This window comes from Acyrthosiphon pisum, unplaced genomic scaffold (assembly GCF_005508785.2).
Source record: "Acyrthosiphon pisum isolate AL4f unplaced genomic scaffold, pea_aphid_22Mar2018_4r6ur Scaffold_18816;HRSCAF=19498, whole genome shotgun sequence".
NCBI lineage: Eukaryota > Metazoa > Arthropoda > Insecta > Hemiptera > Aphididae > Acyrthosiphon > Acyrthosiphon pisum.
Window position 1 is genome coordinate 1 of NW_021768001.1, and position 1,291 is coordinate 1,291.

General features: G+C 47.5%; 1 protein-coding gene across 1 annotated transcript; it reads right to left on the reverse strand.

Annotated features, from left to right (window-relative positions):
• Nucleotides 1-84: 84 nt before the first annotated feature.
• LOC103311782 lies at nt 85-1,228 on the reverse strand (the record flags this gene model as incomplete). Its single annotated transcript, XM_008191494.1, has 1 exon — nt 85-1,228. A coding segment is annotated over exon 1 (1,144 nt), but the record flags the coding sequence as incomplete, so codon positions are not given.
• Nucleotides 1,229-1,291: the final 63 nt, after the last annotated feature.

Below are 1,291 nucleotides of genomic sequence, written 5' to 3' on the forward strand. Positions count from 1 at the left end.
CACCACCCTCCTTATCGTCGAAATGAATGACGTCAGAAGCACGGTCCTCCAAAGGCACGGCTGACAATATAGATGGCAAATTACTTGACCATTTTTTGAGATCCAGACCGGCGCGGCCCAGGACTAATTGCAGATCTGATTGCAACTTGAGAAGTCCACCGGTAGTATCAGCTCCAACACATACGTCATCGACATATGTCTGATGTAACAACGCATCTCTAACCGTCGGAAAGTCATCTCCCTCTTGGTCTGCCATGTCTTGGAGTACTCTCAGGGCCAGGTAGGGGGCACAATTCACGCCATAGGTGACCGTGTTAAGCTGATATTCCTTCAGTTCATCCGTTGGTGACGCCCGCCAAACTATGTGTTGAAATGACCGATATTGCTGATGTACTAAAATCTGGCGGTACATTTTGCACACATCAGCAGTGAATGTGTGCTTGTGCACGCGGAACCGTAGAAGGATGTCGATGATATCTTGTTGCAATTTAGGGCCGGTATGCAGACATTGGTTTAACGAAAGCTTGTTCGATGCCGTTGCAGATGCATCGAAGACAACTCGTATCTTGCTCGAAGTTGGCGATCCCTTAAACACCGGATGATGTGGAATAAAGTATGAACCTGGGCAAGGAGCAATGGACATATGTCCCAACGATTCGTACTCATGCATAAACTGTCTGTATGCTTGGCCTAAGGTGTCATTGTCTTGGAGCTTCTTTTCCAGATTCTGAAAGCGTCGCACAGCTATTTGTCTGGAACCGGGAAACGTCTCGGACCGGTGTTCATTTAAAAATGGTAGTGGAACTACAAATCGTCCCGTAGAATCACGTGTCCGTTCCGAAATGTAAATACTTTCACATTGACCGTCCTTGGTGAATGTGTCTGGAACTTCGTCCGGCTCTTCCACTTGCCAAAACCGTTGGATAAACCGTTGGATAACCGTTGGATAAGATACCGTCTCTAAAGAGATGGTAAGTGACACAACATTAGATTGGAACGATTGAGACACAGAGCCCTGAACAGGGCCGATAATGATCCAGCCAAACAAGGACCCGAAAGCAGCAGGCAACGAATCATTGATGACAATTCGTTTACCGTTCATGACCTGGGAGTACACATCAGCACCCAAAAGTAAATCTATGGGGTCGGAACGGTCGAATCCTGGGTCTGCAAGCGCTAAGTGACTAAAGTGCTGTTTGACTTGAGGTGCGAGAGGACAGATAGGCATGTTACTGGTGATTTTCGGAAGGATCCAAGCACTGACGTGGATACGGTGGTCGTCATATCGAGG